At 47.5% G+C, this 13,251-nt stretch overlaps 1 protein-coding gene across 2 annotated transcripts; it reads right to left on the reverse strand.

The window, feature by feature from the left end:
- Positions 1–9,577, reverse strand: LOC143410153 (gasdermin-A). 2 transcript variants are annotated; one of them, XM_076870868.1, is made up of 11 exons: positions 9,364–9,577; positions 8,990–9,170; positions 6,178–6,343; positions 5,226–5,322; positions 4,702–4,749; positions 4,311–4,337; positions 3,772–3,792; positions 3,000–3,154; positions 2,024–2,138; positions 764–837; positions 1–243 (listed from the first exon to the last, which is right to left on the reverse strand). In XM_076870868.1, exons 1-11 carry the CDS (start codon positions 9,575–9,577, stop codon positions 1–3), a joined length of 1,341 nt encoding a protein of 446 aa, XP_076726983.1. The 2 variants fall into 2 exon arrangements, with proteins under 2 accessions (XP_076726983.1, XP_076726984.1); XM_076870869.1 differs by lacking the exons at positions 3,772–3,792; positions 4,311–4,337 and having other exon boundaries at positions 3,000–3,198; positions 4,698–4,749.
- Positions 9,578–13,251: the final 3,674 nt, after the last annotated feature.

The raw sequence follows: 13,251 nt of genomic DNA on the forward strand, positions 1-13,251 counted from the left end.
TTAGGAAGCCTTGGTCAGCAGGTGAAGGAGGGAGAGACCAGCATAAAGGGCACAAAGGTGGGGGAGGGCGTCTGGATCCCACGTGTATTGGGGGCCTGATCGCTGCACTTCCAGGCCACTCAGCCCCACTAGAGCTTCTGTGAGGGTCAGTTCCTCTTCACCAAGGGAGGAGAGCAACTCAGGTTGCAGGGGGAAAATGCCCTCTTTATCCTGCAGAAAATTCTGTTCCATCATGCTCTCCACCTGCAAGAACCAAACAAAATATCATGGAAAGGAAGATGTAGAAGAAGACTTTGTAAAAACCATAGGTTATATTCTCCTTATCATAACTCCTTATCTTACACATTACAGCTCCATGTTCGTCTTTTAACAGCCCTATACAATCAGCAGTACATTTATTTTGGCCCCATTTTACTGAGGAATAAATCAAGATAGACTCAGAGACATTAAAAGATTTGCTTACATCACTCGGAATAAGCAAAGCCAATTTTCTGTCTCTTCTCCCAAGAACAGGCTGATAAACCCAGAGTATGGCAGAAATTCGCCCTTCCCCTTGTTGTGAAATAACAAAAAGGAAGAAACATGGAAAGATAAGTGAGCATGAGCTCTTGGAATAAGGGAGAGGCCTTCCAGACTCTTCTGTCATCAGGCTAAATCTATACCTTTCCATTGGTTCTAGCTGCTTCCTCCTGAACTCTGCCTGACACTGTGTGTGTGTGTGTGTGTGTGTGTGTGTGTGTGTGTGTGTGTGTGTATTTCTCACCAGCTTAAGCTGCACTGGTAGGATCTTTTTCTCCATGGACTTTACCAAAAGCTTCTGTTGGGCTTCACTCAGCACTGGAGAAAAAAAAAAAAAAAAAAGCAGAGAAAGAGATGTATGTTGGTGCAGAGAGGATAGCAGACTCCAAATAGTATACTTCTGGAACTCAGGCACACATTGATTGATTAATTCATTCCTTCATTCATGGTTGAATGCCTGCACTATGCTAGGCTTCTCTGCCAGGTGTTATGTAAAGCCATACTCCCTTCACTCAAGGAAATTGCAGTCTTATAGAGAAGACAAAGAAACTGTAGTGGAATTACAGTTTGGGGTGTTAAGGGAGCCACGGCTGAGGGGTCTACTTTGGTTCTGGCTTTTGAAGGCAGCCTTCTTATGGGAATGAACACCTCAGCTTATACCTAAAGGACAAGAGAGTTTTTCTTCTTCCTTGTTTCCTCTCTTTCTTCGCCACCCATCACCTGACTCTAACCACCAGAGTTTTCTAAATGGGGGGATGTTTCATGTAGAGGGAAGGAGAGAATGTAGGGACAAGATTATAGGATGTTATTCTCAGAAATGAAAGCCAACAGATATCAGTACAGAAGTTTGTGAGCTTAGTTATGTGCAGAAGGTTTATATATGTAGTTGAAAAAAGTGGGCTTAATTCCCAAATCTATAAGAAAGACTATCTTCTCAGGTTATCCAAAGAGATCAAGTGAGCCAGATGTGGTGGCTTGGGAAGTTGAGGCAGGAGGATCGGGAGTTCAAAGTCAGACTCAGCAATTTAGCAAAGCCCTAAGCAACTCAGCGAGACCCTGTCTCTACATAAAATATAAAAATGGGCTGGGAATGTGGCTGAGTGATTAAGCATCCCTGGATTCAATCTCCGATACCAAAAATAATAATAACAACAAAATATACACATACACAAAAGAGAGATCAAATTAATCCTTAGGAATAGAACTACTTTTTAAAAATGCATATATAGAGCTGGGGATGTGGCTCAAGCGGTAGCGCGCTCGCCTGGCAGGCGTGCGGCCTGGGTTCGATCCTCAGCACCACATACAAACAAAGATGTTGTGTCCGCCGAGAACTAAAAAATAAATATTAAAATTCTCTCTCTCTCTTAAAAAAAAGAATCTACTCTTTAAAAAAAAATATATATATATATATAAACTACATAACTGTAGTATAATGTCCTGGTATTCACTCAGGTGATTCATTTCTATCACTGAAAAAGTGAAGACTTTATTTCCTACTTACCTGTTAGGGCTCCAAGGAAATAGAGAACAGCATCCATAGCCTCCTTTGATAGTACGATATCTTTTGGGAGTGCCTCCAGGGTTACTTTATGTCCCTTGTCTAGAGCCCCTTCAAGCTGTGGGAAAAGGTAGGTGACATTTAAGATTGCCCAAAGAAGCCTGGTGTGGTGATGCACGCCTGTAATCCTAGGGCCTTGGGAGGCTGAGGCGGGAAGATGGGAGGTCAAAGCCAGCCTCAGCAGCGAGGCCCTTAGGAACTCATTGAGACATTGTCTAAGTAAAAAAAAAAAAAAAAAAAAAAAAATATATATATATATATATATATATATATATATATATATTTAGTTTTAGGTGGACGTAATATATTTATTTTTTTGTGGTGCTGAGGATTGAACCCAGTGCCTCACGCATGCCAGGCGAGTGCACTACCACTTGAGTCACATCCCCAGCCCTAAGTAAAATATTAAAAAGGGGTGAGGATGTGGCTCGGTGGTTAAGTGCCCCTGGGTTCAATCTCCGGTACCAAAAAACAACAAAAAAGATTGAACAGGTGGCACCTGACACATGATAGTCCCTCAATACATGGCACTTCTCTCCCTTTTCCCAGTTTCTCTTTATGTAGTAACAAATCCTGTAAAGGATTAGACTCCTGTGTTCCTTGGTTACTGGATTCTGGACTCTGGAAAGGTTCTGGCTCCTTCCAGCAGAGGCACTTTTGGTCTACTGCCCACCTTCTGTCCATCAAAGGGAGTGTGTGTCTCAGGGAAACCTGTGTGGTTTGGCCTTTTTCAGGGGACAGAGAGGGCAGTGGTCACCTGGTAGCCTGGGGGCACTTGCCAGTCTCAGGGAAGTTATTTTCCTGGCCATTGGCCACTTTTTGCCTCTGTCAGGTATCCCCACCAAGAGCAGTGCCCCAAATGCCGGCCACCCCAACCTCTCCTTCTGCCCCACCTCCCATCCTCCTGCTGGGGACTTACCGCGAGCTCCAGGTCTTGGAGTTCTTTTTTCTTCCCTAGAAGTTTGCTAAGGGAGCTGAGCAGGGAACTCTGCCCCACTCGACTCAGCTTCTCCACTTCTTGGGTCTCTCTCTGAACCTCTTCTTTCAGTGTCCCAAAATCCTCATGTACTTCCCCTATGAGGACAGGAAACATACCGACCAGTCCTTCATCTGAGAGCCTCTCCTCCCTTTTAGAAAGTGTTCTCCCCTAGGCCCCTCCTCTCGCCCCACTCAGGGCTCCATCCCCTGCTTCCAGCTTGAGATGGCCTTTTTTTCTTTACCAAGGATCAGAGTTATGAAGTTATCCTCCAGCCCCAACAGAAGGGGTGGGGCAAGGGGGTGTCATCTAACCCAACAGTTAATTATCCTGAGACCCCAGGCCTCATCCTGTATCAGTAAGCAAATGACTTCCCATTCTCAGAGATGCCAGCTAAACGTTGAGAGGAAGGTCTAATCCCCCTTCTCAAGATTTAGAGACAAGGGAGAATGACTTTGGTGACCTCCTAAAGGCCAAGGCGGGGATGCTTCAGAGAGCAGTGGCTCTGTATCCAGGGAGAGCATGAACCAGAACCTGGCCCTCTCAGGGCCTGGCATCCAGGGAATACATTGATTCTGCACTGGAAAGAGTGGTTCCTTGGAAGTGGCTCCAAACCCTAGAACCTGACACTCAGCCCTTGCCTGGCCTTCCCTCTACCCTAATGCTTCTCCCTCCACCTTTGTGCCAAAATCTTGGAAGAAACAAAATTCCTTACCAACATCAGATGCCTGGATAACTGAAAAACATAAGAAAAACAAACAAAATAGATAAGAATGCAGACCTTCAGATTGGCAGCCATCCCCAGGGGATGAGACACTAATTGGAATGCGGTAACAGGTCCAGTCTGGCTCCTGGGAGATCCCAACTATCTTAAAGATACTCTTGCACCATTCCTGGGAATCAGGAATGGATCAGGAGAAGAGCTATCAGGAATGTGAAAAGAGGCATCCAGAGGGAATTGGCATCACTGTGACTCAGTTTTTGTCCCAGATCCTGGGTGGCAGAGTAACATATATGTTTGAAATAGGTTATAGCTTCCAAGGATTTTGGGGATAAAGGTCTGAGATATCAGACCACCTGGGCATCTTCCACTGCTTTTTCCTAAGCTAGCAGAATTTCTGCCATGTGTCAGGGACAATTGCTAATGAGACCTGCTCTGCCCTCTTCCCTGTCAGTCTCACGCAGGAGGGGAAAAGACTACTGTTTTTTAAACTAGAGTCAAGAAAGTTGCAGTGGAGTGATAGGTTCACTTACGTGCACATTTCCCCTCTCCTGGCTTTTCTGAAGAGAGAAACAAGGCACAGCGGTCAGCATAAAACTCATTTCTGCCTTTTTTGTCTAAAGCATCTGTCAAGGTAGCTTCATGGGGGATGATTATACAAACACATGGAGATCCTGTTAGCTCATCCACTCCCACAATTTGGCAACACACACTGACTCCAAGTCCTGTTTCTGCTTCTGATTGTGTCTCTGGTCTCTGTCCTTCTCTCTGTCCCTTGTGGGTACTATTATATACCTCTGTCTTTCCTAAAGTTGAGGATAGATATTCTGGGATGTGGGAGACAAAAGCAGGGGGCTCCCAGAGGGATTACAGAATCTGCTAGTAAAGGGCAGGGCAGGAGCTGTGGAGAGCCAGTTCACTTACCTTCTGGAGGGAAGGTTTGCATGCTGTCATTGCAGATGTGGGGAATATCTGCAAGGAGCAAGAGAAGAAGATCAGGAGGTCGCTTATCCTTCTTTCTCCAGCCTCAAGCCCAAGGGCCCCTTTCTCAGGGCTAGATCCTGTCCCTCAAATGGCTTATCTAATTCTCCACTCGACCTCTACTACAGGAAGTTCGAAGTTCTCTCCTAGATAGCACTGTTTCTACTTGGCATCCTAGTATTGGCATTGATCCTCCTTTGGTTTCTTGAGAGTGGAGGCTGATTTTGTTTAGTTTTATGTCCCTTGTCCCAGCCTCCACAATGCCTAGCACCCAGCAGATGCTCAGAACCCAGAAGCCCCTTCCCCCTTCCTCTGGAGCAGGCCCTGTGGCTCAGTCCCCAGCACTGGATGATACAATACACTCCTTCTGCCATTCCCTGACATGGCCACAAGAGGGGACCAGGATGCCTTGGTAATGATGCAAGTAATTGTCATCTTAGGGAAAAATCTTCCAGGACTCCACTCACCCCATTCATCTTTGCCATTGACCATCAGCTGTCTCACTCGAAAGGCTAGGACGCAGCCCTTGGGGATGGTTACAGCCTCCTTGTGGTTTACAGATCCCTAGGATTAGACAATGAGGATTTGTGAATCTGCAGAAATCCTAAGCATGAGACATTGGGAGTGGTGGTGGGGCAGGTGGAAAGCCAGGCCTGAGAGCTTTGGGGAGATAGCAAGTTGGGAACCATTTAGTGGTGTCCCAGATCATCTTTCTATCCAGTCTGAACTTGTGGAACGGGCTTTGAAGCCTTCCCACTCATTTCCAGTGCCCATCCAGGATTCTTCCTGGTTCAGATCCATGAAAGGAACTGGGCCAACCTGCTCCATCAAGTGCCTGTACACCACCCTGTCCCACCTCCAGGCCCCGATTCCTTTTTTCTCTTCTCCATCTGTCCCTTGCTTACCTCATTCAGAAGTCTTTCATGACTAATCTCTCCTCCTGTCCCCAAATGCCAAATCATCCCTTGAATATTTATACTTACTAGGTATAGGTATGTGAGCCTTGCTTATTTCCATTGAATTTCCCAAGACTGTAGTCTCTGGGCTTTAACTGATGCTTCTTGACTTTGAGCCTGAGAACTTTCTGTGAGCAAGGAGCTCTGTTTTTTAGCTTGGAAGTACTATGAGAGAAAACTCAGGAGCATGTTTCCCCTTCCCAATATTCCCTGTGGCATCTGGAACAGAGATCTGCTTACACTGGGCACCATCAACTGGAGAAGGGGGTTGTGTCTGGCCAACTAGGGTTTGGATCTTGAGGAGGTAGGAGAAGGGGTAAGTCAGTAAGTCTTCTTCAGTATCCTCAGTGGGTACCTGCCCAGCAAAGTTAATGAAACCTCTGGAAATGTAAGTGCGTGTGTGTGTATGTGTGTGTGTGTGTGTGTGTGTGTGTGTGTATGTGTGTGTGTGTTTGAACCAAACCTGTAGCCCCAGTGGGGCAAAGAACGGGAGGGAGAAGCAGCCCTCTGCCTTGCCGGCTCTCTCCAGAGTGACCTCCTGTACCGTCTCCACCACCTCCATCACCACATACAGATTCTCACCACGATCTCGCATCTCCTTCAGGAAAGGGTGATCTGCTGCCAGCTTCCTGTGGCAGAAGAAGGATAAGGGGACCATCCAGAGCTTCTCCCCACCTGGGCCATGCCCTTCTCTTTTCTACGGTCATTTGTGGGAACTGGACATTATGGTGACAGGGAAGGAGTGAGGACTCTGGGATCAGTCTGAGTTGGAAACCCAGATCAACCACAGCTTCTCTGAGGCTTAGGTGCCTCATCTATAAAAGGAGGATAAAGATGGTTCCCTCCAGTGTGGAGGTAAACCAGGTCATCATTTGGCACAGAACCTGGCCCAGAAAGGGCCGCATGGTTGCTTCCTTTCCCCTTCTCCTTCTGCCCCGCCATGATTCTCCTTCCTTGCCTTCTGCTTCATCTCTTCTGGATTCATCTCTTGCCATTAACATCAGTCTCTCCTCTCTTTTTGCTCCTTCTATTTACTTCCACATATAAACATGTCCCTGGTCCTAAAAATTCACTTCCTTTGATCCAGTTACTCTCTCAAATGACCATCCTATTTCTTTCCTTTACTTATTGGCAAATATCTCAAAAGACACAACTGTACCCACTTTTTAATTCCTTACTGCCCTGAATTCTAAATTCTCTATAACTTGGCTTCTATTTCCCCAACTTAGCTGAAATCACAATGACAAAAATCAATGTTCATCAAAATCAATGACACTGCACCTGCTGTCCAAGGCAACTCTGTCTTCTCTTGGTTTCTGAGCACACTGTACCATGCTGGTTCTGCCCCTGTCTTTCTGGCTCCTGCATCTTATCCATTCTGTCTGAATCCCCTTTTCCAGTTTATTTGGCTCCCTAAAATGCTATGTTCTCTGAGATCTTGTTCTCACTCCTCTGCTCTTGGTACTCCCTCCAACTTTCCCCCCAGTTTCTACAGTATTATTTTGCTGTTCAACACAAATGTGTCTTTACTTGAGGGCCCAAAGCACCTTCTCACTCCTGATCTCCAGGTCCTTGATTCCAACTACCTGTTAAATATTCTCAGCCAATGCCAAAGCAGAACCACAAATTTAAAATGTCTAAGAGAAACTCACAATCTTTCTCTACAGATCCACTTCTCACCTCTGTCTTCTTATCACCTGTAATGTCACCTATAATGTCTCATAATGTCATAATCTGGGTCAAAACACAAGGTCATCTTTGACAAAATCTTTGCCCTCACCCTGCAATCAGCTGCCAAGTCCATTCTATTGCCTTTATTATTATTATTATTATTATTAGTAGTAGTAGTAGTAGTAGTAGTGGAGATTGAATCCAGTGTCACTTAACCACTGAGTCATATCCCAGCCCTTTTTGTATTTTATTTTGACACAGGGTCTTGCTAAGTTGCTTAGGGCCTCGCTAAATTGCTGAGGCTGGTCTTGAACTTGTAATCTTCCTGTCTCACCCTCCCAAATTGCTAGGATTACAGGCGTGCTCCACTGCATCTGGCCATTCTATTGCCCTCTGCATAGAATAGGCTGTCCATCTATTCCTCTGTCTTCATTCCAGCTGCTCTTGCCCAGCTCTTGTCGTCATTTTACATCTCTGATGCATAGTAGAACAGTATCTTTCCTATTTCTCAAACCCCTCTCCCTCTTCCTCTATCCAACAACTTCCTCCATCTTGTCATGGGACACATCAGAGCCTACACGTCCACCTCCTTTCTTTGGCCCTGCTCCTCCATGAGCTGAGTCCACCCTACATCTTCTTCTTATTTCACGGGTGCCTCTTTTGCACATGCCAGTTGGACTGTTCTTATTGGTTTTGAGAGGTCTCACGTGTGTGTCTTCTCCCAGCCCTGTGTGTATAATTTCTTTTCATCTTTCAAGCCCTAGATCATGGGCCACCACATCTGTGGGGTCTTACCTTCTTTCCCTGATGAGAAGTTCCTATGGCCTTCCACAAGGTTCATTCCCCTGGCACTGACCACTCTTGTCTTGGATTTTAGTAATTGTGGCATCTTAGTTTTCACTTTCCTAGGTCACAGAGTTCTTGGACAAAGATGCTCGAGGGGTACGCAAGCCCATAACAGGATGCTTTTCATTCAACCAGAGTCGTGCAAATGTTTACTGAGTAACTTCTGAACACTCCAGCCCTTCCAGCTGGACTCCCCAGTCCTTACCTCTTCTTTTAACCACTACTTAACTACTTGAAAGTCAGTTCCCCCATCAAGCCAAACATGCATGGAGCCTAGCATCAATGTGGCATCTGCCACACCCCTTGTGCTGTTGGGACAGCATTCCCGAGGGTGTGCTTGGTGTGTGTATGGGGCCAGGCAGAAAGCGTCACTTATGGGAGCAGACCACTGGGCTCATGCTTCAGGAGGGAGCAGTTCAAGATCCCGCCCCTCCCCATTTTAGGGCATTTAATAGTTCTAAAGTTGGAAGGAACCTTAGGAATGATCATCTAACTCCATCATTCAGAAAACTGAAGTTTTGAGAGAAATGACTTTTCCAAGGTCTCATGAACGTGGATGCATTCATCCCCAGGTGTGTGTGACACTGGGGGTAGTGAAGGACAGAAAGGAGTGCTTAGGAAATGGCCTGAATACACTCCCTGTGGTGATCACATTGGCGTAGGTCAGGGTGAGGGTCTCACTCTTTCACTCTTGGCCCAATGCACCCTTTCCATGCCCCACCCCACCCTGTTAGCCCCTCAGCCCTTTCCATTCTCACCTCTCCTCGTGCAAGGACTCCAGGGCTTTGGGAGCCACACTGAGTGTCTGGACCTCCAGCGTGCTGTTCCTGGAGAGCCCGGCAGTCCCCCTCACCTTCACCGTCTTTGGTACATCCACCTCTCCCTCCACTCGGGCATCCAGCATATTCTTAAAGCCAAAGTTCCCAGAGTCTGTTGGATCTGCAGGAAGGGTAGAAGGGTCTGGGGTGAGAGGCATTCTCTGTCACCTATTTAGTTCCTAATGAATATGTCAAGGAGATGACTCCTAACCAAAGCAGGTCAGAGAGGAGCTTGCCAGTCCTCCTCGTGGGGCAGGTGCCTGACTCCTACCCGGCAGCACCCCTCAGAATCCAGGCCCACGGCTGAGGCTCACCTGAGGGTGAGTTGCCTGGCTCAAGCACATCCAGAAGGGTGTAGTCGGTGCGGACGTAGCGGGCCCCCCAGAACAGTGTGCTCTTCCTCTTCCTCAACACCAGGCAGAAGGGGTGAAAGCGCTTGAAATCAATGAGGCTGTCCAGGGGCGTTAAGTCCCCTCGAGGGTTTAGCTGTCTGGCCAAGGCCCGGGTGACGTTTTCAAACATGGTCATTGTTCCTGTGGGGAGAGAGATGAGACTGTCCAGATGGCTGCCAAGGACCTGGTAAGGTCCCTGCAGTGGGGAGCCACCCTGCTCTGGGGCAGGGGGAGCTCTTAAAGATGCCTGGATTCTCAAATGTTAGACCTGGAAAGAACCCAGGAAGTTTCCATGTTACGGTGAGGAGACCCAGGTTCCAGAGCTTACATGGCGGGCTAGGGAAGCCACAACCAAAGGGCTCTTTTCTCAGTCTACATTCTTTTTTTTTTCATAGTCACAGAGCCTGGATGGAGCATTTCATTAGCTGTAGAAGTGAAGCTTTCTCTCACACCCGGGAGCAGCCATTGCCAGGGAAGCAGTCACCACTGGAGTCAAGGTGCCGGAAGGCAGAGCTGGGCACTGCACTAGCTGCCCTTTGTTGATGGGGGTTCACGTCCCATCATGGTGGCTGCCCCACCGCTCCAGGCATGTTGATGTTCTTTGCTTTTGTTCTCTCTGCTTTTCGTATCCTCTTCCCAATCTAAAGCATTCCTATTCATTTTTTAAAGACTCAATTTAGGTCACTCCCTGGTGACACCTCCCCTCACTCCTTCAGGCATCTGGTGACTTCACAGCCAAGTGCTGTGTACATCTCCTGAAACACCTGCCACTTCATGTTGTTATGATCTCTTCACCTGACTCACCTACTCTACTGCGACTTCCCCGACAGCTGGCAATGGGTCTTAGTCACCTCTGTAGCATCAGTACCAAGGCAGTGCCTGGCACAGAGTTGGAGCTTGGCAAATGAGTGCAGAAAAGAAAAAAGAAAGAAAGAATGAATGAATGAATGAAAGCAGCCCTGGGAGACTCATGCTGGGGTAAGAGAGCCTCGGAGAATGTGGGGCCTATGAGAGCCCGAAGTTCACCATCTTAGGTCTCTGTCTTTGATGTTCAAGTCCAGGTGCTCTGCTGGGCAGCTGGAGGCACACCCAGATTATCCCTGTGGGTGGACGAGAACCTACCAGCTGGCCTGGAAGTGCCTCGCTTTCTTGTGGTACCTCACAGAGTCAGGGAAGTGGAGGCACAGTCACAGATGTGTGGGGCCATTCTTCCTGCTCCAATGTGCTTTGTCACCCCTTACTCCTGGGAGGGCCATGATGGGCTAGGACAACCTCTTGGGGATAACTGAGGGCACATGGGACTCCTCACCAGAGAGGCACTCACTGGGCCACCTCCCCTTCCTTCCCCAAGATCTATCAGGATACCTACCCGACTGCCCTTCTGGTCCCACTCAGCTCCCTAGATCACCAAACTGTCCCCTGCCTCCTCTCCCGTCATCAAATTCTTACCAGGGAATGATGCTCTGGGTCCTTCAGGAAACCTGGTGTGGAGTGAGGGCCCAGGGCTTGCTCTGCCTGTAGGTTGAGAGGATGACTGTCCTTTGCCCGGAGAGGCTGCTTTATGCCTCTGTGGAGACAGGGATATAGGCTTCAAGGGACCCCGCCTGCCCCGGTGACCCCACCCCCTCCCGCTCCACTTCCGGGAGAACAGCATCAACCTGTTCCAGGTGCGCCTTGCCCCAGGCCCCCAGGCTCTGGCATCCAAAGGGCTGAGGGGGTGGATAGGGTGCTGCCAGGAAGGTGTTAGCATAGGTGGGGGCAACCGGGCCAGGAGCTAGGTGGCAGGTGAAGGTTAGTTTGTGGCCATCTTTGGGAGATACAGAGAGGCAGAGGGAGTGGGGGTGTGTGTACATACACACGTGTGTGCGTATGTGTGTATGAATGAGGAGGGTCGGCATCTTTGTTTTGATGTGAACGTGGTCTATCAGGAAGCATCTGGGATTCGTGGTAGGCCTTACAGGTGCGATAAGGGGATAAGATTCCAGGAGAGATGATTCCAGGAGAGATCAGAGCTGCTGAGAAGTTGTTCTTCACCGTCCTGTGTGTCAGCCTGCCCATCCCCACCTCAGTGCGTTTGTTTTAGCCCCATATACATATCTCTGGTACCGCTAGATACATAAGTCTAGGCAGAGACGGAGCTAGGCCAGGAGGTTTTCTGGGATAAAGTATTCTGTGTCTCAGCTGCTCGTGGAACACTGAAGGCACACATGTCTGTCAACAGAGGCAGAGGCATAGCAGCAATATTACTGGAAAAGCCCAAGATGCCTGTTGAGGGGGGTCAGGAGTCTCACTGTAGGTCACTCAGGTCCTGCTTCTGTCTTCTGTCTGTGCCTGGAAGGAATTTTAAAGGAGACCTGACACCCATGCCTAGCTCTGTAAATGACAAGTTAAGGGATTTACCCGCAAGGCCTGTAGCATGGGGCTCTGTGGTCTCATTTGTGTGCACACGGGTCCTGAACACCCTTGAGCTGTTGCGTTCACCATGAGGCATTCCTCAGCAGTGCTCATGGAAAAAGTAATGCAAATGAACGAGAAGGACGTGAAGAGTACGGTGATCTTTTCTGGAGGTTTCCTTGAAGAGCTGCTGGTGAATGGGAAGATGAGACCACCCAGACTCAGTAAAACTCCCTAAACATTTCACTACTCTACTTTTGTCTTCAAGGTCTCATTCAGTGTGACAGATGCTCCCATATGACTCCTCCCTATGTTTTAAAACAAAACAAAACAAAATGAAAACCACCTTGCCTTTGCCTCTCTGGTCCCCACTCCTTACCATACTGCTTGCTTCCCTTCCCATCCACCCCTGCCCTCTTTGTGTATCTATCAAACACTTCCTCCTTCAACACCTCTAACCGTTGCATAGGCCATCCAATGTCCCTCCTCCTTAGAAGAGGCAAAGTTGGGGAGGTGAGTGTGTGGGAAGTTTGTCATTAGTCTTTTGGTCCCTGTCACAAGTGTGCATGTATGTAGAAATGTGTTGTATGTTGTCCTGAGTGTGCTCTGTCATGAACACATAGATGAAACACATTTGTGTCTTGCTATGATGTCAGAATTTATTGAATAACAATAAATTCACAGGCTAAACCACTTTGATCAGCAGCAGTTTACTGAATACCTGTGGATCATCTGGTAGTCCTAAATCAGGCAATCACAGATTTTTAAATTTTAATCTTAATGTTTAACATCTATAACACTCTCAAGTCACAAAATCTACTTTATATGTGTGTGTGAGTGTGTATGGGTTACTGAAAGGTTAAGAAATGGTTAAGGCACTTACAGGGGTTTGGAGGGCTGAACTCAGAGTAAAGACAGAGTATCTGAATGTAATGTCCCTGTAGATGGTCAGCCAAAGAAATTATTCAGGGCTCAGAGTTGTTAAAACACAGAAACTTATTTTAGGCCAAGGTTCAGAGGGACAGCATTTTCACAGTGTCACCTTGGAACATCAGTTTGAGACGTCAGAATGGAGTGGGACTTGTGTGATCATCTGGGCCAGGAGAAACTGAATGCTGCTAAAACCCAAGGACAGAGACTTGGAGGTTTGTCACTGTGATGATTTTCCTGGAGAAAGCTGGTGACGAGTGACCAGAGGATGAGGTCAAGGTGCCACTGTGTCTACTCTTGGGGTGGTTCTCCTTTTATGGGTCTTGGATGAGGTGGTTGTTTCTTTTAGTCGTCTGGTATCTCTGATATGAGCGTGATACACCTATGCATCCACATGCTTTTGATTAATTCGATAAGTTCACAGGTGGTCATTCTTATTAGCATGACTAGTTTAATTATCTATTTATGCCTTATGGTTGTGTCAGG

The sequence above is a fragment of the Callospermophilus lateralis genome, chromosome 11, assembly GCF_048772815.1.
Source record: "Callospermophilus lateralis isolate mCalLat2 chromosome 11, mCalLat2.hap1, whole genome shotgun sequence".
NCBI lineage: Eukaryota > Metazoa > Chordata > Mammalia > Rodentia > Sciuridae > Callospermophilus > Callospermophilus lateralis.